Source organism: Mus musculus, chromosome 2 (genome assembly GCF_000001635.26).
Source record: "Mus musculus strain C57BL/6J chromosome 2, GRCm38.p6 C57BL/6J".
NCBI classification, from domain to species: domain Eukaryota; kingdom Metazoa; phylum Chordata; class Mammalia; order Rodentia; family Muridae; genus Mus; species Mus musculus.
This window is the reverse complement of record NC_000068.7, coordinates 22,599,933-22,626,193: the sequence shown is the minus strand read 5'-3', so window position 1 is coordinate 22,626,193 and position 26,261 is coordinate 22,599,933. Positions and strand designations below refer to the sequence as shown.

The following is a 26,261-nucleotide window of genomic DNA, read 5'->3' as shown; positions in this document are numbered from 1 at the left end:
ATAATAATTACACAATAAATCCATTTTCCGAGGCTTCTGTGCAAACCTGTTTCTCTAACCATATAAAGAATGCTCAGGCGAGAAAAGTCTAAACCATTTTTGTAGCAAAAATGTTAAAATGTTTGTGGTTTGTTATACTAACAAACTACCCACAAAATGGCAGCATAAAACATGACGTTTGCAAGGTAACCAATGGTTACTTAATACTTCACATTTGTTGCCAGTAAATCTTTTTAATTCTACAAATCATTGTAAATCCATAAGCCTTCCCTCCTCCAGCTCAGAAAGGTATTTATATTTATCACTTTACTCTGTTTCACAATGTATCGAGATGATCAGAGACAATGTAGGAAAAAAAGCCCTACACTCAGGATCTGGCTGGAAGAAAGCTGTGGAGGTACTCAAATGATGTTGCACCTGGACTTCAGCATCGTTTTATCCTGTTTTAATGGCTGCCTTGAGACTCTAATAGAGTATTCCACACATGTTTAAAATGGCCCCTTAAACGTGTTGGTATTCTTATCCACATACTCAGTAGCCGTATAGGAGACAAATCCTTGAGTAACACTGCTGGACTGCTAAGCTAGTCTATATTGTGGTGTGTGGGGATGGGGGTGGGGAGGGGTGCACACCCGGGAGTGTCTCCATAATTTTTTTCAAACCAGGAGAAAAATTGGAATTCAAACCTAACATTTAGTCTTTTGAAACAACGCTTTTTAACATTCTACCTCCAGCCTGAAGATTACGTAGGCTGGTTAGCTGGGGTTCTTGACTAGTTCCATGTCAAGGAAATTGCCAACAATGCCCTGGAGTTCAGGCATACTGGATTCCGTCTTTAGTTTTTCCTGGTCCCCTTTTACATTCCCCTTCTTTCCCCATTTTGGGTCGTTTGTACTGGCTCCTGCTGACAAATGGTTGCTTCTACAACCTCCGATTAATCTCCGTGCCAATCTGACAATTTATACCCCGATGACAGCTCGGTTATTATTAGCAAGGTGCCTTTGAATCACTCCAATAATGACTATTTTTAAGCGAATGTAACTTTGCAATTTTGAAAATAACACGACCCATCCAACATAGGAGAAACGGCTTTATAGGAAAAAAAAAAAGGAAAATTGCAGAAGGAAAAAAAAACCCTTTATTATTGCTGGTTGCACAGTACCTGTTTTAATTGCATATTTTAGAGTTGTTTGGCAATGCGTCAAAATTTCCTCCAGATTTTGCGGTTGGTCTGCCAATTCCCAATTATACTCTTGAAGAAGCTCATTGGGGTAATGGAAATCGATCACTTTAGTTGATCTATCGAAACTTTTCACCACGTACTGAAGCAAAATGTTCATAACATCTTGTAGAAATGCCAGAGTGGGCCTTTCTCCATCACACGCTGGCAGCAGGTCTAAAGAACGGAATGGGAAGGACACTTTAGACTTCACTACGCAAAGATACAGGCAATTCCTGAATGGGCAATTTTGCTTTGAACTGATTTGATTAGCACTGTATACACAGTACTCAGGAGGCTGAAGTAAGGGGCTCTCTGGGAATTGGAGACCAGATCGGGTTAGAGGGGAGAAGACCCCGTTTCAAACAAAATCAGAGCACCTGGAAACACAAGCGAATAAAATCCCCTTCTGGAATTAAGTCTCGTATTTTATTTGTAACATATTATGTTGCTTGGCTTATTATTTTCCAAAAAGAGTGTCTCAATTTGTCTGTTTCACAAGCGTTTGTTCTACATTTGAGTAAATCATCTTAATGGTTTGTCAATACTCCACTTCCGAAATGTTTGAGAAACGCCTTCGGGCAAACCAGGAAAGGCCGTTCAAGCCAAGTTATGATCTCTGGCTTTTTTTGGAGGACAGATGTTTCCAAAGTTGGTGTGTGTGTGTGTGTGTGTGTGCGCGCGCGCGCGCTCACCCGCTGTTTGTGAGCCTGGGAGTTATGCATGCGTAGGTAAAATTTAGCGCCTTGGGCTTGGGTAAACAGGATCGTTCCTTGTTGAAATCACGGTTACAAACTACTTTGGATCCAGTCGAACACCTAAAAATCCCTGCAATTCCGAACTACTTGAACTACTTTGTAGGGTATTTTGGAAATTTGTGCTACTCAGAGGCTTGGGCAGCACCAAGAAGCCTACCAAGGTACACACTGCCACCTCCAACTATCGAGGCTGCGCAGTGCAGGGCGCTTGGCCACTGATTCTGGTTGGGGAAGGCCAGGGCCTCGGTGCCCTCCAGCCCACAAACCCCACGTCCTTTCAATTCTGTGGAAGATCCTCAGAATCCTCACCCCGACATCCATTTGGAGGGTCAGATGTCTGCGGGGTGGAGCGTGGTCCTGGCCAGCCGGCCCATTTACCTGTTGCGTGCAGAAACGCGTAGTTGACATCCCCTTTGGGGCAGTTGCAGGGTTTTTGGTCGCAGGTGCAGGCGACCTTCCCGGTGGCGGCCCGCGAGGTCACGCTCCCGCCGCCCTCCGCTGGCTTCCCGGAGTCTCCATAGAGCAGAGCTGGACAAAGACACGGAACGCGGGACCTGAGTCAGCTGGCGGTAGTCTCCGCTCCTACATCCCCACCCACCCGGCAACCCAGGGATTCGTCCAACCTAGGCTGCAGGCTCAGAGGGGAGCCCACGACTTTGCTCCCGCCAGCCGCGGGCCCCCGACCTTGCCAGCCCTTCTCCCATTCAGTGCCACCACTCACCGCACAGCTTGTTTCCGATGCCGCCCGTGAACTTTTGGGCCACCTGGCACCACGCTCTCGCTGCAATCGCCAGGCAGGGAAAAGCGAATCGGAAAGAAAACAGACGGGCGAGTGAGAATTTTCGTTCCAAGTGAACCAGGTCTTTAAGTCCAGAGTCTGGGGGCCCGGCGCCAAACTCGAAGCAGCCACCAGCTAGCGACTCTGCTTTCAGCAGGTGGGGGAGTCCGAGGGAATCTGACGCCGGGGCCAGCCCTTTCCTTGCGGTGTCCCAGAAAGAAAGCAGCTCACAACGCCGCCCTTTGCACTTTGTTCGCCAGGTTCTCGGGTTTCCAGACTCTCCCTGCCCTCACCTGGGCTGCCTTTCCTAAACCCGAGGCTGTTTGTTTCTCACCGCGCTTGCCTTTCAGACCCCAAACTCTTTCCTGCTCCCATTTTGTCTTTCCCTGCCCAGGGTCTAGACGTCCCGAGGCAAAGCCTAGATCTTTGATTTCTGACTCCCGCAGACGCTGCAGTCTTTCAGGAGCCTATGTTTAGGGGAAGGGGCCTAGACAACCCTGGGCTTTTTCCCTGGGGGACAAAGGACTGGGTGGGGGGGGGGGTTGGTGTTCTCACACAGTTACGGACTTAACCCAGAGAGCCGGGCGAAGCGCCCGAATAAGTTTCCTGTTGCAGATGTCAAAGCTTTGATGATCAGCCTAGCCCTGCAAACCCTAAACCACCCACAAAGCTCTCCCGCTGCAGGTCCTGATTTTCCTACCTGTGCCCGGGTTCTCAGGATCCGCAGAGCCATCTTCAGATCCGAAGGACCAAAAGCCGGAGCCAGGAGACGCCATGGGTTCTGCTAGACTGGCGCTGGTCGCCTCCAAGTGGCTGTGGCAAGCTGCCTTTGCCTCGACCCTGCACGAGAGTGCGTGCGTGTGCGAGTACGTGTGGCGGGAGAAGGGCACCGCGCGAGGGCTGGAGCGGCAGCGCGACGAGGGTGGGTGTCACACAGGGACAGGAAACGTGCTGTCTGCGTATGCCAGTGCTCGTGCGTGTTTGTATGTTCCAGTCAGGGCGCAGGGACGCGCTGCTGTGCTCTGCGCCGCCGAGGTTAAATGGGGGGAGTAGCCGTGATCCTCGCAGTCTGGAGATTGGAAAGTGGAAAGGGCCCAAGAGATTTTTAGGGAGAGGGAGCTTGGTGGGGAGATGAGAGAGTGACGGAAGGGAAATGGAGGCGCTGGGTCGTGAGGTGCGAGTCAGATGCGGGGGAGGGAGGCGTGCCTGCGTAGTGCTGACCCAGCCACAGGCGCTCCAGGTCTGCTTCTGCCGGAACGCGCTGTCCAGGGTGCTACCACAGCCCTCAGCACGCTGGCCTAGGTGACCCCAGGGACAGGGAGACCTTGGCAAGATTGGAATGGTGGCCGAGGGCAATTTCACGTGTGCATCGATTGGCTCATTGTTTGAGGGCTGTCTCTGGCTGCTGCCGAGCAAAAGTGGTTCTCGCGCCCGCCTTCCTCCAAACCAGTGCTGAGGTCGCTGTGACCTCAAGAGCCCAGGCCACCTGGCCTCAATCAGGAAGAGCTCCAAAGCTTGGGGAAGGAACCAAGGAGGGAGGAAGGTGGACCGCTTCCACACCAACGAACTCATTTCATCTCCTTAGCAGAGCCTAATGTCTGCCTGCTGAGCTGAGCCAGCCTGGGGGGTGGGGGTGGGGGTCGTACGGTTTCTGTGCAGTCATGCCTGGGTCCCCAGACCCATCGTCCAGGTTTTGACTGACGGCTGAAGAGAAAGGCTGCTGATTGAAGCAATTAAAATCCACGCTGGAATCTATCACTGAGGACCTCAGGCTGAGAAAAATTAAATAAATAAAACGAACAGAAACTTCTTGGAGTGGGTGAGAGCTGACACATACACAGGATTCAGGGAGTCTCAAAGTAAGCGAATCAGTTTTTCCAAATCCCAGGAAAAGGCACTCCCATCTTTTCAGGGATACTCAACCCACTGACCTCGTCCCTTCCCAAGAGGAGTTCTTGCCATCAGCAGGTGCCTAGGAACACAACAGTGGCAATTTCCCAGCCCAGAAAGAAGTAGTTTCGTTTGTGTTTTCTAATAAAGGAATGAAAAAATCCTTTCTGTTTCCCTTTTCCCAAAGGCTCTTAAATGCAGGGACGGCGCCTTGAGGAAGATTTGGGGCCCTCTGGCTCCGCTTCCGTTTCCTCTTGCCTATACTAAACCCATAGTTCCAGGCTTACAGAGAGCTCAAGAAAGACTTGCAGGAAAGTGCTGCTTTAAACCGTTCCCGATCTCCTTTCCTTCTCTCCGAGCGAGGGACTGCAGCTTCCCTGCTCTCCATAGTCCTTTATTCCTTCTTTGAGTTTTTCAAATGAGTCACCAAAGCTGTTGCCGGAGGAGAAACCCTGGGACCTTTAGTCTTGGTGACCAGGATCACTTATTTTGTTAGGGATCCGGAGACCTCGAATAACTGCAGATGACCAAGTGCATTCTCTCCACAAAGCTTTATCTTCTTCCCAAGGTTTCCAGAATCCAGGGGGGCCAGGGAGGATCTAGCTAGAGGATGCCCACTGAGGTCCGGTGAGTGGCCCGAGGTGGGGAGGGGGAGGGCGGTGAGATTGGCACTGCTGAGGTGCTACCCAAGGCGTGTCTCTAAGGGAAGGCAGTCACCTTGACCCTAGGCCTCAACTTAGTAAGTCTTTAGGGTCCTCCAGGCCTGGTGGCTTCAGCTGGCAGAGGTAACAGCTCCTGGAAAGGGCGCTTCCGCCCAGCCTTGCCAACAAGACTTGGAGAGCCTGAGTCTTTGTTTAAATCCATACTAAATCCTGCAAAATAATTCTCTTCAAGCCAGCTGGCTGGGGTTGAAGCTTTTTACCATGGATGAGTGGTCGGAAATAAAAAAAAAAGGTTCTTAAACACACACACACACACACACACACACACACACACACACACACACACACACACACACCTTCCAAGGAAGAAATGGATGAAAACAAGAGATACAGATTTTCAACATCTGAATTTTACTTCGTCAAAAATAGTAACTTAAAGCGATACTGTGGAAATGCAATTGAATCCCACAGCTCTGAGTATTTTTAAAATCTTATCATACTTTGAAAAAAAATTTTGCCACTCCCCACTTCGAATGCAGGCTGGAATTGGGTTTGTCTTTTTAAAAAACCAACCCTTCGTAGACAGCAATTTGCTTTGTAAATTTTTTTCCCTTTTCCCAAAGGGCCCATCCCCCACCCCCCTCTGGCTCCGGGTTGTTGATAACAAAAGAGCTCTGGGAGGTAATAATTACAGTCATTAGTTCACAAAGGAGGCAGTAGACTGCGAAAGGAATACCGTTAGCCCGGAAGGCTTTCTCTTTACAGTAGGAGACCCATACCAAAATCTCCAGTTTAGCCCACCTCAAGGTTTGGTGGGATTACCTATTCCTTGTCCACTGTGAGCCACCCAGAAATCCCCGTAGTGGGGAGAGGAGAGGGCCGGTCAAAGAAGGATATTTAGTACAAGTTTTCTCTCTCGAGTTCTTTTGCTGCTTAAATGTTGAGAGACTGAAAAAGGCTAGATAGAAAAAGGGTTTGGAAACAACCACGACGTTGCAATCTTCCTTTTCCAGCCTTATCAAGCCAAGGTGCAGGGGCTGAGGTAGATCTGTCTGTTGCGTCTCTACTCAGCAACCGAATAAACCTTCCCAGACACTCTTGCGAGGACCGTGGGGTGCAGGGTCCTCCGCTGGAAGCCAGAATTAAAATCTGGCAAGCTGCAGAGCCCAACTCCTCCCTAACGCACCTGCTTCAGGTGGGGCTGTAGTGCCCAGGAAGCAAAGCCAGCGCGGACACCCGAACTCCTGCCCCCCTCCGCCAATATCAGTCTGTAAGCCCTGCTGTTAAGGTTTCTGGTGCCAGGTACAGGTTCTGCCGCTCCGTGGGGTTGGCACAGTTAGGGTGACTCTTCTGTCCTGTCTGTCTGGCCCCAAACTGGAGCAGAGCTTTCTAGAGAAGGAGCAGGGAGGGGGGCACTTGAATTTGGGGCCTCGGTCTTGTCCACAACAGGATCCTACTTGTAAAATGTACTGGCTACACGGAGCTTTAGAGGCTGATCTGCGGAGACTATGACCACTCCAGGACGCAGAAGTTATCAGCGCCCTCTGCTTTATTTTATTATATATATATTTTTTTAAGTAGCAGGAGCCAAACCATGACCTGAACAGAACTTGTTTGCCTATTCAGTTCTCCGTGGAACCCTGTCTGTACCTTGTTTACCCAATCTAGGTGGTGTAGACCTGGAAAGTGTCTCTTATGGAAGGTTAACTTGAAGTTTTTGTTGTTGTTGTTCTGTTTTGTTTTTTTTGAAGGGTTGTCCTCCTCCTCCTCCTCCTCCTCCTCCTCCTCCTCCTCCTCCTCCTCCTCCTCCTCCTCCTCCTCCTCCTGGATAGGCTACAGCTAAGTGGTAAGGAACTCCTGCCTCCCACCCACTGCCCCTCTGCTTACTTTTATGTGGCCAACTTCTAAGGAGGGGAGAGCTACTTCAAATCTGCAGAGTAGACCTTAAGATCTGATGGTCCTCAGTCAGAGGACCAGTCCAGCACAGACTGCCTGGGAAGGGTGTGTGTGAATGGTGAGGTTTGGAAGTTTGTTTGTAGCCCACGTTTCTAGGTAAAGTGTAAGCTAGACTGTGCTTTACCTCGGCTGAGGGATGGAAATCTGTTGATGAAGACAGAGGTCATCTTAACTCCTGCCACGGGCCCAGGATGTTTGTCAGACAGAAGCCCTCAAGGCACAAGGTAGACAAGGCCATGGAAAACAGGCTTTTCCAGGATGCTTACTTTATTTAGCAGTATAATAATCAAGAGAAGAGAAAACTCACGTTTGATATGAATTCACTTTCAAGGTTCATTCTACTCCCACCTTGCCTTTATTCTGGCATACCCAACCAGGAGTGACCATCATTGGTCCTGGGAAAGCCATTTCAAGAAAGAAGAAATCTCTTCAATAATTTTAAAATGAGTGGGGCGGGGTGGGGTGGTGGTGGTGGTGACAGTTCTGGCACAGTAAGTACCCCGAATTGCAATCAACTGAAGAAAGGGTTTCATTAGGGGGATAGGAGTGACAGGCAGGTGGGAGAAGTCCGGGCCCAGTGTCTGGAACTACCCGAGGAGGTCGATTCTCTTAACCCCAGGTCAAAATTCTCTTGTGTCAGGGCCTCAATGCCCTGGCATTTGAGAAGGAACAACGCTGGCAGCGCCTGTGCGGTCCTGTTTGAGAGGTTACCCTGCTGCTGCTTTGATCCTTGCTTCACTTTCTGAAGCTCCGTAGGTGAGCTACAACTGCTGCACCAGGCGCTGCCGCTGGGAGGTTTTGCGCAGGAGCCTCCTGTAGTCATAAGGGTTGGCTGAAATCCTCTCTTCCTCCAGGCTCTCATTCTCTGAGGTGGTCCAACACCTGCAAGCCAAAACTGGTTCTGACCATCAGTGGCAACTGTTCTCAGGCATGCTCCATCCACCCTCCCAGAGCTAGGTAATCTTTGAACCATCTACCAACCACAGGCATTTAAGAAAGGTACAATGAAAATGTCAGGCTAACTGACCCAAGGTAGCTGTAACAGCTTCGCAGTTTTGCAAAATCGAGAAACTAGTGGCTTTTGTGTTCAGATGAGAGCAAACCATTGGCAGGCAGGGATCACAAGGCTGGTTTTGTTTGGAATAATAATAATTCACAGTTAATAAAAAGATACTTATCTTCGTGTCTTGTTCAGTTTTAAAAAGACTTTCATCAAACAGGAAGATTCAAGGTGCATAAATAAATGCTCATCTTCTGGATTTTTAAACCAGTCAAATGTTCCTTTTAAAACCTGGTTCTGACTCCAGTAGTGACATAGGTACTGCTTGGTCTTTGGCTTCTCAAGGCTTCAGTGTTTTTAATGAAACTGCTTTCCTGGACCACTGCAGGAACTCCAGTCAATAGAAACCTTTGGTTTCTGCAGCTTGCTTGAGGAAATGGGGATGCTCCCTAAAACACAGCTCCGTGGTTCTTACAGTCATTTAGCACATGCAAAGTACTGGTGTGGGTGGGTGACAGAAGAAAAAGTCCTCGATTTCATGGAGTTTTAAGTAGTGCGTGGGAGAACACCAAGCAAACAAATAAACAAATAACCCCAAGACCAAAACCAAAACCAAAAAACCCAAAGCCTTAAAATATCAGGTAATGAGAGAAAACAGAGAAAGGTCAGCAGGTCAGCAGGTCAGCGGGTCAGCAGGGTTACAGGACAATGGTGTTGTGTATATATATGATCAGGACAATGATGGTGTGCATTTGAGTGATCAGAAACTGGTGTGTATGGTGATCAACATAGGCCTCTGGTAAAGTAATATTTGAGAAGAGGCTTGAGGGAAGAGGGGGCAGAGAGACACCCAGAGACAGAGGCAGAGAGATACATAGACAGAGACAGGGAGACACAGAGAGGCAGAGAGAGACAAAGACAGAGAGCGGGAGGCAGAGAGACTAAGACAGAGAGACAGGCCGACACACATAGAGAGACAAAGGTAGAGACAGACAAAGAGACACAGAGAGACACAGAGACAGAGGCAGAGATATACACAAAGACAGAGGCAGGGAGTGACAGAGAGAAACACATATGAGACAAAGACAGAGACAGAGAGGGGTCAGAGAAAGACATACAGAGAGAGATAAAGACAAAGAGGCAAAGAGACAGAGAGAAGAGGGGGAAGAGGGACACACAGAAAAAGACAGAAACAGAGAGAGACACAGAGAGAGGCAGAGACACAGAGACAGAGAGACACACAAAGAGAGGCAGAGAGAGACAGGAGACAGAGACATAGAAAGAGACAGAGAGACACATAGAGAGACAGAGAGAGGCAGAAAGAAAACACAAAGGGACAAAGACAGACATAGAGAGAGAGAGAGAGACAGACAGACAGACACACACACACATCACTGCAAAGCTATATTCTTGTAAAGACACAGACTCAGAGAACAACTGAGAGGTTAGGCTTTATCTAGGAGGTTATACAGGTTACCTGTAGCCTGCTGAGCATAGTTTGAGTGACAGGAGTGTAGACCTGCAGTGGAAGGCTGTGTCTACACTGTGCTACTCCACTCTTCTTAATAAAATGGGAAGGATGATTGTCAGAGAAAAGCCAGGGCAGTTATATGGTTTGAGGAGAGGATGAAAGTTGAAAGAAATAGCATCTGAAAGGAGGGTAATAGATTTTTAGGGGAGAGTACCATTGGCAAACATCTACAAGTACATGTTTAAGATGTGTGACTGTTTTATTTATTTATTTATTTATTTATTTATTTATTTATTTATTTATTTTACATGATGTTAGGCTGAGGCTTCAGCCAAGTACAGCTATAAGGTAGAGATACAGACTGGACACTAGGGCTTGTCAGGTGAATATTACATAGAGAGAAAGGGGCAAAGTCATTGAGAATTTATTCTGATTTAATAATTTTATTTATTTATTCATTTATTTTGGTGTATTTTGAAGAGGTTATTCAAAGGAAACTTTGTCAAGGTCCTTCAGGGCATCTTGAACTTAGCAGGTTCCTTACAGGGAAGTTTTATACAGTACTTCAGTGGCTATCAACAGAATGTTCTCTTTTGAACTACAGACTTGAACTCTCATATAAGAGTAGTTACCCTTGTCAGGCTCATCACACATATCAGTTCTAAATTTGCAGACACTACTGCAAGGTTTAGATATTTATATATAACACTAGTTGACACAGCTAGTATAATGGTTTGTATATGCTCAGCCTAGGAAGTGGCACTATTAGAAGGTGTGGTCCTGTTGGAGTAGGTGTGTCACTGTGGGTGTGAGCTTTAAGACCCTCATCCTAGCTGCCTAAAAGTCAAAATTCTGCTAGCAGCCTTCAGATGAAGATGTAGAACTCTCAGCTCTGCCTGCACCATGCATTCCTGGATGCTGCCACATTCCCACATTGGTGATAATGGACTGAACCTCTGAACCTGTAAGCCAGCCTCAACTAAATGTTGTCCTTTATAAGACTTGCTTTGGTCACGGTGTCTGTTTGCAGAAGTAAAACACTAACTAAGACAGAAGTTGGTACCAGGAATTGGATATTGCTGTGATAGGCCTGACCATGCTTTTGTTTGGAGGAATGTGGATTTGGGGACTTAGGAAAGCAGTGGAATGCTTTAAATTGGACTTAATGGTCTATCCTAGTAGGAATACAGAAGACTTTGTTGCTGAGTATGATTTGAACTGTACAGTCCTGACCCAATAGGTTTCAGTGGAGAAGAATATCAGAATGTGGCTTAGAGACTGTTTTTGTGGAATTTTCGGTGAAGAATGTGGCTACATTTTGCTGTTAAAGAGTCTGCTTGAAGCTAAGGTGAAGAGACTCAGATTAATTGCATTGTCAGAAGTCTCAGAAATGCCCATCATAGACTTTGTTTTCTGGTTAAGTCTCATGAAGAGGATTTTGAACAAGCATAGCAAGCTTAGAAAGGAAAAATATAAAATATTTGTTTTGAGTATTAATGGGGTGCCAGGAAGTGAAATGGAGGTGAGTCCTGTGTTCAAGGAGATAACAAATTAAGGAAGTGGGACATTGGGGCAAGAGCCTATCCAGCTAAGTTTAGATCCAGGTATGGTGGTACACATCTTTAATCCCAATAGATAAAGCCAAGCAGATCCCTGAGTTCAAAGCCAGCCTGGGACAGAGCAAGTTCTAGGTGAATAAAAGCTTAAGTCTAGGCTTGGTGGTACACACCTTTAATCCCAGAAGACAGGCATGCTGATCTCTGAGTTCAAAGTCAATCCACAGAGCAAGTTTCAAGACAACCAAGCTTAGGCTGTGAAGGAGTTGGAAAGCAGAAAGCTGGAGATAATGTAATAGAACAAGGGTGCCATGTCCAGCTCCTATAAACAGTAGACTCAGCAGCTTTGGCCATGTGGCTCTGGCTTTAGAGTGAACAATAGAAGGGACTGCTAGGACAATTGATGCTGGCTAGCTGGAACTAAGAAATTAGCAGTGATTAAGAAGATCCCAGAATCTCTGAGGTGAAATCTAGGAAGTGTTTTCTGAGAGTGCAAAGAAGCTATGTTCCAGAGATAGCCAAGGTTGTATCTAATGATGCAGCTGGATGGGAAATGTGTAAGGTTTTGAAGGCATGAGGGGTCATGAGGAGCAGCTGAGACTTGGCTTTTTTTTTTTTAATATATATATTTTCTTTATTTACATTTCAAGTGTTATACCCTTTCCTGGTTTCCCCTTTAAAAAACTCTCCTCCTATTCTCTCCCTCCTCCCTCTACTCACCAACCCACACACTTTAGCTTCCTAACCTTGGCATTCCCCCACACTGGGGCAGAGAGCCTTCATAAGACAAAGGTCTCTCTTCCCATTGATGTCTGACTAGGCCATCTTCTTCTGCTGCATATGCAGCTGAAGCCATGAGTCCTACCATGTGTGCTCTTTGGTTGGTGGTTTAGCCCCTGGAAGCTCTGGGGGGTACTGGCTAGTTCATATTGTTGTTCCTCCTATGGGGATGCAAACCCCTTCAGCTCCTTAGGTCCTTTCTCTAGCTCCTTCATTTGGGGACCCTATGCTCAGTCCAATGGATGGCTGTGAGCATCCGCTTCTGTATTTGTCAGGCACTGGCAGACTCTCAGGAGAGAGCTATATCAGGCTCCTGTCAGCAAGGACTTGTTGGCATCCATAACAGTGTCTGGGTTTGGTGATTGTAAATGGGATAGATCCCCAGGTGACTCAGTCTCTAGATAGTCAACTCTTCAGTCTCTACTCCACACTTTGCCTCTGTAACTCCTTCCATGGGTGCTTTGTTCCCCTCTTCTGAGATGGATAGAAGTATCCACACTATGGTCTTACTTCTTGAGTTTCATGTGGTTTGTGAATTGTATCTTGGGTATTCATAGCTTCTGGGCTAATATCCACTTATCAGTGAGTGCATATCATGTGTGTTCTTTTGTAACTGGGTTACCTCACTCAGGATGATATCCTCCAGATCCATTCATTTGCCTACGAATTTCATAAATTCATTGTTTTTAATGCTGAGTAGTACTCCATTGTGTAAATGTACCACATTTTCTGTATCCATTCCTCTGTTGAGGGGCATCTGGGTACTTTCCAACTTCTGGCTATTATAAATAAGGCTGCCATGAACATAGTGTAGCATGTGTCCTTATTACATGTTGGAGCATCTTCTGGGTATATGCCCAGGAGTGGTATAGCTGAATCTTCTGGTAGTACTATGTCCAATTTTCTGAGGAACTGCCAAAGTGATTTCCAGAGTGGTTGTACCAGCTTGCAATCCCACCAGCAATGGAGGAGTGTTCCACTTTCTCCACATCCTCCCCATCATCTGCAGTCACCTGGATTTTTGATCTTAGCCATTCTGACTGGTGTGAGATGGAATCTCAGGGTTGTTTTGATTTGCATTTCCCTGATGACTAAGGATGTTGAACATTTTTTTAGGTGCTTCTCAGTCATTCAGTATTCCTCAGTTGAGAATTCTCTGTTTAGCTTTGTACCCTATTTTTTAATAGGGTTATTTGTTTCTCTGGAGTCTAATTTTTGAGTTCTTTGTTACATATTGGGCCTCTATCAGATATAGGGTTGGTGAAGATATTTTCCATAACTGTTAGTGGCCTTTTTGTCTTATTGACAGTGCCTTTGCCTTACAGAAGCTTTGTCATTTATGAGGTCCCATTTGTCGATTCCCGATCTTACATCACACTCCATTGCTGTTCTGTTCAGGAATTTCCCCCCTGTGCCCATATGTTCGAGGGTCTTCCCAACTTTCTCTTTTATAAGTTTTAGTGTCTCGGGTTTTATGTGAAGGTCCTTGATCCACTTGGACATGAGCTTTGTACAAGGAAATAAGAATGGGTCGATTTGCCTTCTACATGCTAACCGCCAGTTGAGCCAACACCATTTGTTGAAAATGCTATCTTCTTTCCACTGGATAGTTTTAGCTCCTTTGTCAAAGATCAAGTGACCATAGGTGTGTGGGTTTATTTCTGGGACTTCAATTCTATTCCATTGATCTACCTGTCTGTCATGTACCAGTACCATATAGTTTTTATCACAATTGCTCTGTAGTCAGGGATGGTGATTCCTCCAGAGGTTCTTTTATTGTTGAGGATAGTTTTTGCTTATCCTAGGTCTTTTGTTATTCCAGATGAATTTGCAAATTGCTCTTCCTAACTCTGTGAAAAATTGAGTTGGAGTTTTGATGGGGCTTGCATTGAATCTGTAGATTGCTTTCGGTAAAATGATCATTTTTACTTTGTTAATCCTGCCAATCCATGAGCATGGGAGATCTTTCCATCTTCTGAGATCTTCAATTTCTTTCTTCAGAGACTTGAAGTTCTTATCATACAGATCTTTCACTTGCTTGGTTAGAGTCACAAGGTATTTTATGTTATTTGTGACTATTTTAAAAGGTGTTGTTTCCCTAATTTCTTTTTCATCCTGTTTATCCTTTGTGTAGAGAAAGGCCATTGATTTGTTTGAGTTAATTTTATATCCATCTACTTCACTGAAGTTTTTTGTTGTTGTTGTTTTCAGGTTTAGGAGTTCTCTGGTGGAATTTTTGGGGTCGCTTATGTATGCTATCATATCATCTGCAAATAGTGATATTTTGACTTCTTCCTTTCTAATGTGTATCTCTTTGATCTCCTTTTGTTGTCTAAATGTTGTGGCTAGGACTTCAAGTATGGGCAGCCTTGCCTCGTCCCTGATTTTAGTGGGATTGCTTCAAGTTTCTCTCCATTTAGTTTGATGTTGGCTACTGGATTTCTGTATATTGCTTTTATTATGTTTAGGTATGGGCCTTGAACTCCTGATCTTTCTAAGACTTTGATGATGAACACACCTGGGTGTGGGATTTTGTCAAATGCTTTCTCAGCATCTAATGAGATGATCATGTGGTTTTTTTTTTTCTTTGAGTTTGTTCATACAATGGATTACATTGATTTATTTCCATATATTGAATAATCCCTGCATCCGTGGGATAAAGCCTTCTTGATCATGATGGTCGGTCTTTTTGATGTGTTTCTTGGATTCGATTTGCGAGAATTTTATTGAGTATTTCTGCATCGATATTCAAAAGGAAAATTGGTCTGATGTTCTCTTTCTTTGCTGGGTCTTTGTGTGGCTTAGGTATCAGAGTAATTGTGGCTTCATAGAATGAATTGGGTAGTATTCCTTCTGTTTCTATTTTGTGGAATAGTTTGAGGAGAATTGGTATTAGGTCTTCTTTGAAGGTCTGATAGAACTCAGCACTAAGCCCATCTGGTCCTGGGTTTTTTTTTTTTGGTTGGGAGACTATTAATGACTGTTTCTATTTCTGTAGAGAATTTAGGACTGTTTAGATGATTAATCTGATCTTGATTTAAGTTTGGTACCTGGTATCTGTCTACAAAAATTTCCATTTCATCCAGGTTTTCCAGTTTTGTTGAATTAGGCTTTTGAATTAGGATCTGATGATTTTTCAGATTTCCTCAGATTCTGTTGTTATGTCTTCCTTTGCAGTTTTGATTTTGCTAATTAGGATATTGTTTCTGTGCCCTATAGTTAGTCTGGTTAAGGGTTTATCTATTTTGTTGATTTTCTGAAAGAACCAGCTCCTGGTTTGGTTGATTCTTTGTATAGTTATTTTTGTTTCCACTTGGTTGATTTCAGCCCTGAGTTTGATTATTTCCTTCCATCTACTCCTCTTGGATGTATTTGCTTCCTTTTGTTCTAGAGCTTTTAGGTGTGCTGTCAAATTGCTAGTGTATGCTATCTCCAGTTTCTTTTTTGAGGCACTCAGAGCTATGAGCTTCCTTCTTAGCACTGCTTTCATTTTGTCCCATAAGCTTGGGTATGTTGTGGCTTCATTTTCTTTGAACTCTAAAAAAATCTTTAATTTCTTTCTTTTTTCTTTCCTTGACCAACACTCTATATATCATTGAGTAGAGTTTTGTTCAGCTTGTATGTGTATATGGGCTTCCTATTATGTTGTTATTGAAGATCAGCCTTGGTTTGTGGTGATCTGATAGGATGCATGGGATAATTTCAATACATTTGTATCTGTTGAGCCCTGTTTTGTGACTGATTATATGGTCAATTTTGGAGAAGGTATCATGAGGTACTGAAAAGAAGGTATATCCTTTTGTTTTAGAATAAAATGTTTAGATATTTGTTAAATCCATTTGTTTCATAACTTCTGTTAGTTTCAATGTGTCTCTGTTTAGTTTCTGTTTCCATGATCTGTCCATTGATGAGAGTGGGGTATTGAAGTCTCCTACTATTACTGTGTGCAGTGCAATGTGTGCTTTGAGTCCTGGGGTCAGCACACTCTCTGGAGGCAAGCTCCCCTCTGGCAAGAAAGGTGAACAGAGGGCTGAGGATCAGCCCCACCTCCTGGGTGCAGATGTAGGCCTGTAGGACCCTGTCCCAGCTGCTCTGCCTCTTGTGCTGCCTGTTGAGTGTCTTCTGTTGATGTCAACTTTTGTGATTCTCCTCTTCTTAACTGTTGTACTCTGATGTTCCCTTATGTTTTATTGCTCCACTTCCCTTACATATTCTTGCCTTAATTAAAATCCAGATATTCCCTCAACATTCTACATTGCTCACGATTGTTCAAGAGCACCTCCCTAGATTCAATCTTGGAAGTGACTGAGACCAAACCCTCTACTGCTCTTTATTCAGTGACATTCTTTACCCACTGATTCCTTTCACCAGTTTTTATTTATTCAGAATCCATAAAGACACTAAGCTGTTCAAAATCAAAATCAGGGAAATAATTTCAATGATGATTTCAGAAAATATAAAATACTTTGCAATAAATCTAAGCAAGAAAATGCAAGTTCATAAAGGTATATGACCTTTCCACTGTTAAGATGGAAAAATACAAATATATGGAAATATATACAATACTCATTGATTGTAAGAGTTAATTTTATTAAAATGTCCACATCACATCATCATTAGAGAAGATTAAAGATTTAAACTACCACCTAAAATAGCAAATGTGCTAGAAGAAAATGCAGAGGAAACTGTTTTCAACACTGGTTTGGACAAAGGATGTTTAGATGTCACCACCAAATCACAGTGACAATAGTAAATATAGATCAGATTATAACAAAAGAAACAAGGCAAATAGGATAAGAACTTCTATACAGCAAAGAAAAGAGTCAAAACAGTGAAGAGATGGCCCACTAAAGTGTTAGAAATGATCCTATAGTTAATGGGGACAATATCCAAAATCTAGAAGGAATTCAAACAGCTCACTAAAAACAAATGAATTGGTTTAAACTGGGCAAAGGACCTGAAGAGACATTTCTCAAAAGAACACACACAAATAACCAAAATTCACACACAAAAAATCCAATTCAAGATTAAATGAATATCACATTCTAGGAACAAAAGACGTCAGAATCAGTGCAGTACTACTCAGACTAGAAATAAAAAAGAATCAAGCTCCTGACTGTCTGGCAAGAAGACTGACTATTTAAAGTTTGCGTAGACAATAAAATGATATAGTCATTAAACAGGACTAGAAAAATCTCCAGGTTTAACACCTTAAAAGACTGTGTAACCATTATGTTAGGCTAGAGAGATGGCTCAGTAGGTATGCACACTTGGTATGCAGGCCTGGTGACCTGAGTTCAGATCTCTGACATTTGTTAAAAGCCATCTGTAGTGTTGGATATCTGTAATCCTGGCACTCCTACAGCAAGATTGTAGAGAATTGTTCAGAAGTTTGGAGTACATAGCGTAGCAGTGAGAAACAAAAAACCTTGCCTAAAAACAAAAGGATAGCAGGCAAAAAATATAGCTTCCATTCAAAGAATTAACCAAACGAGGAGTTGGTTCTTTGAGAAAATCAACAAGATAGATAAACCCTTAGCTAGACTCACTAGGGGGCACAGGGACAAAATCCTAATTAACAAAATCAGAAATGAAAAGGGAGACATAACAACTGATCCTGAAGAAATCCAAAACACCATCAGATCCTTCTACAAAAGGCTATACTCAACAAAACTGGAAAACCTGGACGAAATGGACAAATTTCTGGACAGATACCAGGTACCAAAGTTGAATCAGGATCAAGTTGATCATCTAAACAGTCCCATATCCCCTAAAGAAATAGAAGCAGTTATTAATAGTCTCCCAGCCAAAAAAAGCCCAGGACCAGACGGGTTAGTGCAGAGTTCTATCAGACCTTCAAAGAAGATCTAATTCCAGTTCTGCACAAACTATTTCACAAAATAGAAGTAGAAGGTACTCTACCCAACTCATTTTATGAAGCCACTATTACTCTGATACCTAAACCACAGAAAGATCCAACAAAGATAGAAAACTTCAGACCAATTTCTCTTATGAATATCGATGCAAAAATCCTCAATGAAATTCTCGCTAACCGAATCCAAGAACACATTAAAGCAATCATCCATCCTGACCAAGTAGGTTTTATTCCAGGGATGCAGGGATGGTTTAATATACAAAAATCCATCAATGTAATCCATTATATAAACAAACTCAAAGACAAAAACCACATGATCATCTCGTTAGATGCAGAAAAAGCATTTGACAAGATTCAATACCCATTCATGATAAAAGTCTTGGAAAGATCAGGAATTCAAGGCCCATACCTAAACATGATAAAAGCAATCTGCAGCAAACCAGTAGCCAACATCAAAGTAAATGGAGAGAAGCTGGAAGCAATCCCACTAACATCAGGGACTAGACAAGGCTGCCCACTTTCTCCCTACCTTTTCAACATAGTACTTGAAGTATTAGCCAGAGAAATTCGACAACAAAAGGAGATCAAGGGGATACAAATTGGAAAAGAGGAAGTCAAAATATCACTTTTTGCAGATGATATGATAGTATATATAAGTGACCCTAAAAATTCCACCAGAGAACTCCTAAACCTGATAAACAGCTTCGGTGAAGTAGCTGAATATAAAATTAACTCAAACAAGTCAATGGCCTTTCTCTACACAAAGAATAAACAGGCTGAGAAAGAAATTAGGGAAACAACACACTTCTCAATAGTCACAAATAATATAAAATATCTCGGCGTGACTCTAACTAAGGAAGTGAAAGATCTGTATGATAAAAACTTCAAGTCTCTGAAGAAAGAAATTAAGGAAGATCTCAGAAGATGGAAAGATCTCCCATGCTCATGGATTGGCAGGATCAACATTGTAAAAATGGCTATCTTGCCAAAAGCAATCTACAGATTCAATGCAATCCCCATCAAAATTCCAACTCAATTTTTCAACGAATTAGAAGGAGCAATTTGCAAATTCATCTGGAATAACAAAAAACCTAGGATAGCAAAAACTCTTCTCAAGGATAAAAGAACCTCTGGTGGAATCACCATGCCTGACCTAAAGCTTTACTACAGAGCAATTGTGATAAAAACTGCATGGTACTGGTATAGAGACAGACAAGTAGACCAATGGAATAGAATTGAAGACCCAGAAATGAACCCACACACCTATGGTCACTTGATCTTCGACAAGGGAGCTAAAACCATCCAGTGGAAGAAAGACAGCATTTTCAACAATTGGTGCTGGCACAACTGGTTGTTATCATGTAGAAGAATGCGAATCGATCCATACTTATCTCCTTGTACTAAGGTCAAATCTAAGTGGATCAATGAACTTCACATAAAACCAGAGACACTGAAACTTATAGAGGAGAAAGTGGGGAAAAGCCTTGAAGATATGGGCATAGGGGAAAAATTCCTGAACAGAACAGCAATGGCTTGTGCTGTAAGATCGAGAATTGACAAATGGGACCTAATGAAACTCCAAAGTTTCTGCAAGGCAAAAGACACTGTCAATAAGACAAAAAGACCACCAACAAATTGGGAAAGGTTCTTTACCTATCCTAAATCAGATAGGGGACTAATATCCAACATATATAAAGAACTCAAGAAGGTGGACTTCAGAAAATCAAATAACCCCATTAAAAAATGGGGCTCAGAACTGAACAAAGAATTCTCACCTGAGGAATACCGAATGGCAGAGAAACACCTGAAAAATGTTCAACATCCTTAATCATCAGGGAAATGCAAATCAAAACAACCCTGAGATTCCACCTCACACCAGTCAGAATGGCTAAGATCAAAAATTCAGGTGACAGCAGATGCTGGCAAGGATGTGGAGAAAGAGGAACACTCCTCCATTGTTGGTGCGATTGCAGGCTTGTACAACCACTCTGGAAATCAGTCTGGCAGTTCCTCAGAAAATTGGACATAGTACTACCGGAGGATCCAGCAATACCTCTCCTGGGCATATATCCAGAAGATGCCCCAACTGGTAGGAAGGACACATGCTCCACTATGTTCATAGCAGCCTTATTTATAATAGCCAGAAGCTGGAAAGAACCTAGATGTCCCTCAACAGAGGAATGGATACAGAAAATGTGGTACATCTACACAATGGAGTACTACTCAGCTATTAAAAAGAATGAATTTATGAAATTCCTAGACAAATGGATGGACCTGGAGGGCATCATCCTGAGTGAGGTAACACGTTCACAAAGGAACTCACACAATATGTACTCACTGATAAGTGGATATTAACCCAAAACCTAGGATACCCACGATATAAGATACAATTTGCTAAACACATGAAACTCAAGAAAAATGAAGACTGAAGTGTGGACACTATGCCCCTCCTTAGAAGTGGGAACAAAACACCCATGGAAGGAGTTACAGAGACAAAGTTTGGAGCTGAGACGAAAGGATGGACCATGTAGAGACTGCCATATCCAGGGATCCACCCCATAATCAGCATCCAATCGCTGACACCATTGCATACACTAGCAAGATTTTATCGAAAGGACCCAGATGTAGCTGTCTCTTGTGAGACTATGCCGGGGCCTAGCAAACACAGAAGTGGATGCTCACAGTCAGCTAGTGGATGGATCACAGGGCTCCCAATGGAGGAGCTAGAGAAAGTACCCAAGGAGCTAAAGGGATCTGCAACCCTATAGGTGGAACAATATTATGAACTAACCAGTACCCCGGAGCTCTTGACTCTAGCTGCATATGTATCAAAAGAAATGTATCACTGGAAAGAGAGGCCCATTGGACACGCAAACTTTATATGCCCCAGTACAGGGAAACGCCAGGGCCAAAAAGGGGGAGTGGGTGGGTTGGGGAGTGGGGGTGGGTGGGTATGGGGGACTTTTGGTATAGCATTGGAAATGTAAATGAGCTAAATACCTAATAAAAAATATAGCTTCCAAATGTTTCATTCTGACTTCCACCTGAATGCCATGGCATATCTGTACTAATGCTCACATACATATGCTGCATACCCCAAAATAAAAAAATAAAAATAAAAATAAATATAGGCTAAAGGAAGTAGCCAGAGCAATCAGGCCACATGTATATTTCCATTTATATGAAATGTTGTAACTAAGCAGTTTTAAAAAGGAAATTGATTAGCGGTTGCTAGGGAACAAGAGTGGTAGGGCTGTGATATTGGGAGTCAAAGACATATCTTGAAGTTAGTGGTAGATTTGAAATAATGTAAAATATTTTTTCACCTCTTTTTATCCCCCAAGATAGTGTGGCCCTGGCTGTCCTAGAACTCCCTTTGTAGATCAGGCTGTATTAGAACTCACAGAGATCGGCCTTCCTCTGCCTCTTGAATGCTGGGATTAAAGACATGAGCCACCACCACCACAGCACTGTTATAATATGGACATATTAAACCCACTGAATTGGACATTTCAAAATGGTCAAGTAAAATGGTCAAGTTATGTGAGCTTTATTTTAAAAATAAAAAAATATGGCCAATATTATCAATCATCAAGAATATACAATTTAAAATCACGAGATATGACCTCACACTATTACCTAATGCCTATTACCAAAACATAAATGCTGAGGAGTATTGGTGAGAATGTGAAGAAAAGGGAATCTGTGTACAGTATTGGTGAGAATGTAACCATTATAGAGGACAGCAAATACATTATGTACTGTCTGGTTTTGTGTGTGAACTTGACCCAGGTTGGAGTTACCACAGAGAAAGGAGCTTAAGTTAGGGAAGTGCCTCCATGAGACCCAGCTGTGGGGCATTTTCTTAATTAGGGATCAAGTGGGGTGGGCCCCTTGTGGGTGGTATCATCTCTGGGCTGGTAGCCTTGTGTTCTATAAGAAAGCAAGCTGAACAAGCCAGGGGAAGCAAGCAAGTAAGTAACATCCCTCCATGGCCTTTGCATCAGCTCCTGCTTCTTGACCTGCTTGAGTTCCAGTCCTGATTTCCTTTGGTGCTAAACAGCAATGTGGAAAAACAGCAATGTGGAAGTGTAAGCTGAATAAACCCGTTCCTCCCCAACTTATTTGTTGGTCATGATGTTTGTGCAGGAATAGAAACCCTAACTAAGTAAGACACATTCCTCAAAAACAAAGCAACTACTATTAGTGAAATAACAAATCTCATCGCCAGGTACATAGCCAAGGGAAACAAAATGAATCTTCTGAGAGGTACCTATAGTCTAATGTCTACTGCAGTGTTATTCACAGCACCCAACACATGCACTTAGGCCACATTTCCATCAATGGATGAATAGATGAAATGGTTGTTATTCACCATGGGATATCATTCAGCCATAAGAAGTAAAACTTCTTGGCAATATGGATAGTACTGGAAGACATTATGCTCAGTGAAATGTCAGAGAAGTTCTGGAGGACCTAAAAAGTCAAATTCACAGAAAAGTGCACATCAGGGCTTTGAGGCAGGGGTTTGGGGGATGTATCAATTAAAGGCTATAAAAGTTCAGTTAGTAGGAATACATTTAAGAGCTCTACTAAATAGTGAGGATAATTCAAAGCAATACATTGATTGTTTGAAAATTTTAAGGCTATGCAATTTTAATCAGTTCTAGCTAGCTATTCATGTATTTCAAAATACTGTATTTTATATAATAAATGTACACAATTTTAATTTATCAATTAAAAAAGTCCATGAAGAACTATGCTTGTGTGGTATACCCTTACCCAGGCATACTTAAACTGTACTGAGTAGTGTCAACAGTGGGTGTATATATAGTTGTAGCTCTGGCTGTACTCATGTACATATAAAGCTATTCTTTATGAAATGATACAATTAGGCATAAACTTTAGTCTCAAGTTTTGTTAATTGTTCCAAATTGTAATTTAGAGCTATTCTTTGTGTTTGTTTTCTGTTTCAAACCCAGGATCTTATTGATCTTACATACTATTGCTATGAATCATCATCTCTACAGTCTTCCTTAGTTTAGAAAAAGTCCTCACCTCTTGGAGTTATCTTGTTCAGCATTGATAGGTGAATCTCATTTCCCTCTGACCTCAAGATCTTTTGATGTGAAGATCATCGCTTTGGTACCTGATGTCTACACCTTCCTTAAGCTACCAGCATGATGCTTTGAATAACTTGGCAATATTAAACAGTGGTTAAAATCATTGACTCTTTGTTTACAATATCCTGTGTTCAAATTTTCCTGCTCCATCAATTATTATGTAGGTGACTATTTATAGTTCCTCAACTCTGGAGACTTAGTTTCCACACTCAAAAGAGGGCAGCCATAGTAACTGTCTCACCAGTTCAATGAGATAAAAGCATAGTGCCTAGAACAAAGCAAGCATTCAACCATTGCCAGCTCTGGCATCCTTATTCTAGAGGATACTAAATACACATCCATGGTTGCTGCAGTGTTTCTGGGATATAAAGGTTTCACAGTAGGTAGGGATCTGTCAGCCTGTGGAAGAGAGGGGGGAGGAGGAGAATTGCCATGACTCAGAGGGAGAAGGATCATATTTAAGAGCTGCAAGAGAGAAAGCATCCAACAATGTAGGTGGAAAGGGGATGTGACCCTATGGGGGCGGGGCTTCTCAGAAGGTAACAGGACAGCAAAGATAAAATATAGATTTAGAAGATGTTAAGACAGGAATACTGGAGGGAACTGTGTGCTAGCTGTGTGGGGAGGTTTAGAAGTGCCCAGCCATTGAGCTAATCAAGGCATATCAAAATTAGCTGGTGTTTAATGCATCTTTCATTCACGAATCCAGAGAGCTCTTGGGCAGATGCAGAGCGAGTGAGACCCACCAGAGCTAACATGGTTTAACTAATTCACCACTACATAAAACAAAATTGCTTAAATTAGAATCTTTGAATTCCCATTCAAATTTTATCAGTAAGTGTGATTCAGACTGTCCATATTACCTCTCATTACTCTCAATGGGTTGAGCCTGGGGTTCCTTCAGTGCTTTCCATTCTCTTGCATTAGAGCTATGTGCCTTGGGTCCGTAATGAGTAGGCAAAAATTCCTTATAATAGAAATCTTCCAAACCTAATAACTTCCCTTGACTGCAAATGAACACACAAACATGCTACTCAATCAGTCTGATTCCTATTCACTTAACTTACAGGCTAAATGTTTTCTTCTTTTGAAGAATTTTTGTAACTTAAGAGCATCACATACACGCTATATGGGAGAAATCTTAAAATGTAAAAATCAGCACATCCTGTTAATTAAAAGAATCCCCATCTCTTACATTGATAAATCATTAGTTGCTGGACTGTTTTTTTTTATTTTATTTTAATCAGATTTAACTTAACATGAACAGGTAATTTCTAGACCTGCCAGGGACAGTGGTGTCCAGTTTGGCCAGTCTACATTCACATTCACACCAGGCTCATAGATAACTGTTGTGAGAACTGGCCTCTATACCCTCAACTGACTTCTGTGATAGGTACCACCAGGTAACAGGGAATTCTATTTATGTTAAGCAAAAGCACCCTCTTCCATTTCTAACATTGTCTGAAAGTCATCTGACGTGCTTAAATGTCAAAGATTAAAATGTCAAAATACTGAAGTATTGAAAGACTGAAATATTATAGGGAAGGGGAAATCACGTGAGGATAAGTGTCATACCTACAAAAACCACAGCCCTTGCCGTCCTAAGAATCCTCAAAAAGTATAAAATGTGACATTTAACATGTATCAAAAGACCATAAAATAAAAAGGAAAAGAACATCTGTGGATATTGAAGTGTTCTGATCACTTATTCACCATTATTAAAAGGGCAGAGAAAAGCAGTCATTCCCAATGATCTAATGCATCCAAATCATATTTGATTTCTAAGTGAAAGCTTTGTATAGCTCTGGCTCAGTATATTTAATTTATAGGTTCCATGTAGTCCTCACACCTAGCATATACATGTGTTGGAATCATTCTATTTTCCAAATATATATGATTTGTAATTAAATTTGAACATAAAGATTTATAGTTTTATTTGAACAAAATGGTGCTATAATTTAGAAAAGATAATTACCTGTCTTTTCCTGGTCTCCGTTTTTCTTCTTGGGTTGACTTCTAAAGGGAGTAGAAGAATTGAAAAGATATAATATATAGTAATATGAAATCATATTGTATAATATTTATTATCCTTATGGTAGGTGAGGGAGATGTGAACATAACATTAAGAACTGGTTCTAGGATCAGCTATCACAATGGTTATGAATACATCTCACTATTGGCCTGGAGTTTGCAGAAGCCCAACCAACATTCACTTCTCTTTTACTGCTTTTATGACACCATACTCATTTAAATGAAGGTCTCTGTCTGGAGGGTTTTCCCACAATGGACTTCCCTTTTTAGGCTGATATTTGTATATAAACTCAGATAAGTGAGTTTGAATAGGAATAGCTCCCATAGACTCATGTGTTTGAATGCTTGGTCCAAAGGGAGTGGCACTGTTAGGAGATGTAGCCTTATTGGAGGAAGTATGTTACCATGGGAGCGGGCTTTGTGATCTTCTATGCTCAAGCTATTCCCAGTGTCATCACATTCTCTTTTCTGTTGCCTGCAGATCAAGATGTAGAACTCTCAGCTCCTTCTCCAGCACCATACTGACATACTTCCTACCATGATGATAATGGACTAAAACTCTGAAACTGTAAGCCAACCCCAATTAAATGTTTTTCTTTATAAGAATTTATAAATTATAAATTTATAATTTATAAATTTATAAGAATTTATAAGAATTGCAGTTTCTTCACAACAATGAAACTAAGAAAAGTAACTACCAGAAAAAAGTTTTTGGGAGAACACAGTGTAGGTCCAGGATTACAAGAGAGGGCAGGACCATGAGGAAGAGGACTAGAAAAAAACAAAGGGGGTATTGAGTGGGGTATCTGTGAAGTAGAATCCAAGGAGGGTCTTCATGATGCAAGGCCTTCTTTTGAGGCAGCCCAATGCCGGTCTTCAGTTTACTTGTAAGAATGAGCCACTTACATGGAGTAGATAGTAGTATGTGGAGTCTTCAGGGTTATTTAATGTTTTGGGTTTCCGAGGTCGTCTTGGAGGTCTCAGTATTTTTGGTTCTTCCCCTTTAGAGACACCTATGGGTGATTATAAAAAGTTCTGAACTTCAGCAATTGTACAGTGTTTTTCTTTTTTCTTTTTTGACACAGGGTTTCTCTGTGTAGCTCTGGCTGTCCTGGAACTCACTTTGTAGACCAGGATGACCTTGAACTCAGAAACCCGCCTG

At 42.6% G+C, this 26,261-nt stretch overlaps 2 protein-coding genes across 3 annotated transcripts in view; both read right to left on the bottom strand.

Moving 5' to 3' along the window:
- The window catches only part of Gad2 (glutamic acid decarboxylase 2), a 72,863-nt gene extending 67,684 nt beyond the window's left edge, over window positions 1-5,179 (bottom strand). Inside the window, exons 1-4 of one of the 2 annotated variants that reach the window (XM_011239023.3) lie at window positions 3,456-5,179; window positions 2,699-2,758; window positions 2,356-2,505; window positions 1,163-1,396 (exon numbers count right to left, since the gene is read on the bottom strand). In XM_011239023.3, the coding sequence (XP_011237325.1) occupies window positions 1,163-1,396; window positions 2,356-2,505; window positions 2,699-2,758; window positions 3,456-3,531 (520 nt within the window). In that variant the 5' untranslated portion in view covers window positions 3,532-5,179. The remainder of the gene's footprint in view (window positions 1-1,162; window positions 1,397-2,355; window positions 2,506-2,698; window positions 2,759-3,455) is intronic. The other variant, NM_008078.2, reaches the window with a different exon arrangement.
- A 2,762-nt stretch (window positions 5,180-7,941) lies between these two features.
- Window positions 7,942-26,261, bottom strand: part of Myo3a (myosin IIIA) — a 390,750-nt gene continuing 372,430 nt past the window's right edge. The window contains exons 31-34 of the mRNA NM_148413.3: window positions 26,006-26,112; window positions 25,044-25,084; window positions 23,932-24,075; window positions 7,942-8,145 (exon numbers count right to left, since the gene is read on the bottom strand). Of these exons, the coding sequence (NP_680779.3) occupies window positions 8,025-8,145; window positions 23,932-24,075; window positions 25,044-25,084; window positions 26,006-26,112 (413 nt within the window). The 3' untranslated portion in view covers window positions 7,942-8,024. The remainder of the gene's footprint in view (window positions 8,146-23,931; window positions 24,076-25,043; window positions 25,085-26,005; window positions 26,113-26,261) is intronic.